At 59.7% G+C, this 791-nt stretch overlaps 1 protein-coding gene across 1 annotated transcript in view; it reads left to right on the top strand.

Moving 5' to 3' along the window:
• Positions 1-353, top strand: part of LOC104513017 (F-box/LRR-repeat protein 20-like) — a gene marked incomplete at its 5' end in the record, with an annotated part of 6,134 nt that extends 5,781 nt beyond the window's left edge. The window contains 2 exons of the mRNA XM_010156231.1: positions 144-163; positions 246-353. Coding sequence (XP_010154533.1) covers positions 144-163; positions 246-353 — 128 coding nt within the window. The remainder of the gene's footprint in view (positions 1-143; positions 164-245) is intronic.
• Positions 354-791: the final 438 nt, after the last annotated feature.

The following is a 791-nucleotide window of genomic DNA, read 5'->3' as shown; positions in this document are numbered from 1 at the left end:
GTGTCCAAGGCCAGGCTGGATGAGGCTTGGAGCAACCTGGTCTAGTGGAAGGTGTCCCTGCCCATGGCAGGAGGTGGGGCTGGGTGGGCTTTAAGGTCCCTTCAACCCAAACCATCCCGTGACGGTTCTGCTGTGGGTGTTAGTTCGTGGTCTGACAAGCCAGGCCTGTGTCACCCTCTCTGACCCTCGTCCTGCCGCTGCCGTCACCTCACACCCCCCCTCACACCCCCCGTTTGTCTTTGCAGACCCATTTACCCAACATCAAAGTCCATGCCTACTTCGCCCCCGTGACTCCACCTCCCTCGGTGGGGGGCAGCCGACAACGCTTCTGCAGATGTTGCATCATCCTATGACACCGGAAGCGACCGTCCCTGCGAACTGAGTATTTAATTACCCTCGTAGAGTTGCGGCGGACACCGGTAGCTCCGAGGAAAAGCGATACCAGTGTCATTTGCAAGGGCCAGCGAGCAGGGCCGTGGTGCCCCCGTAGCCACCCATACACATACATACACCCCCCCGCCCCGAGCCGTTCCAGCGGAGCGATGAACGCTGCACTGTGGGAGCTGGAGCTGCGTTGGCTTTATTCCGTAGGTGGGTTGGAATCACGCTGAAGCATTCCCGCTGGGCGTGCTCAGACGGAATCGTCGCGGTAAGGATTGGGGAGAGGGGTTGGTTGCGAACCCACAATGACCGTGGCTGCTGTTGAGGTTGGAATAGTAACTGAAACCCCTTTGGGGAGAGGGGTTGGAGTGGGGGGGAGAGGGGAGGAAAGGAACACGCTTTAACCCTGC

Source organism: Eurypyga helias, unplaced genomic scaffold, assembly GCF_000690775.1.
Source record: "Eurypyga helias isolate BGI_N326 unplaced genomic scaffold, ASM69077v1 scaffold18717, whole genome shotgun sequence".
NCBI classification, from domain to species: domain Eukaryota; kingdom Metazoa; phylum Chordata; class Aves; order Eurypygiformes; family Eurypygidae; genus Eurypyga; species Eurypyga helias.
The sequence above is the reverse complement of the archived record's forward strand: the minus strand, read 5'-3'. Positions and strand labels throughout refer to the sequence as shown.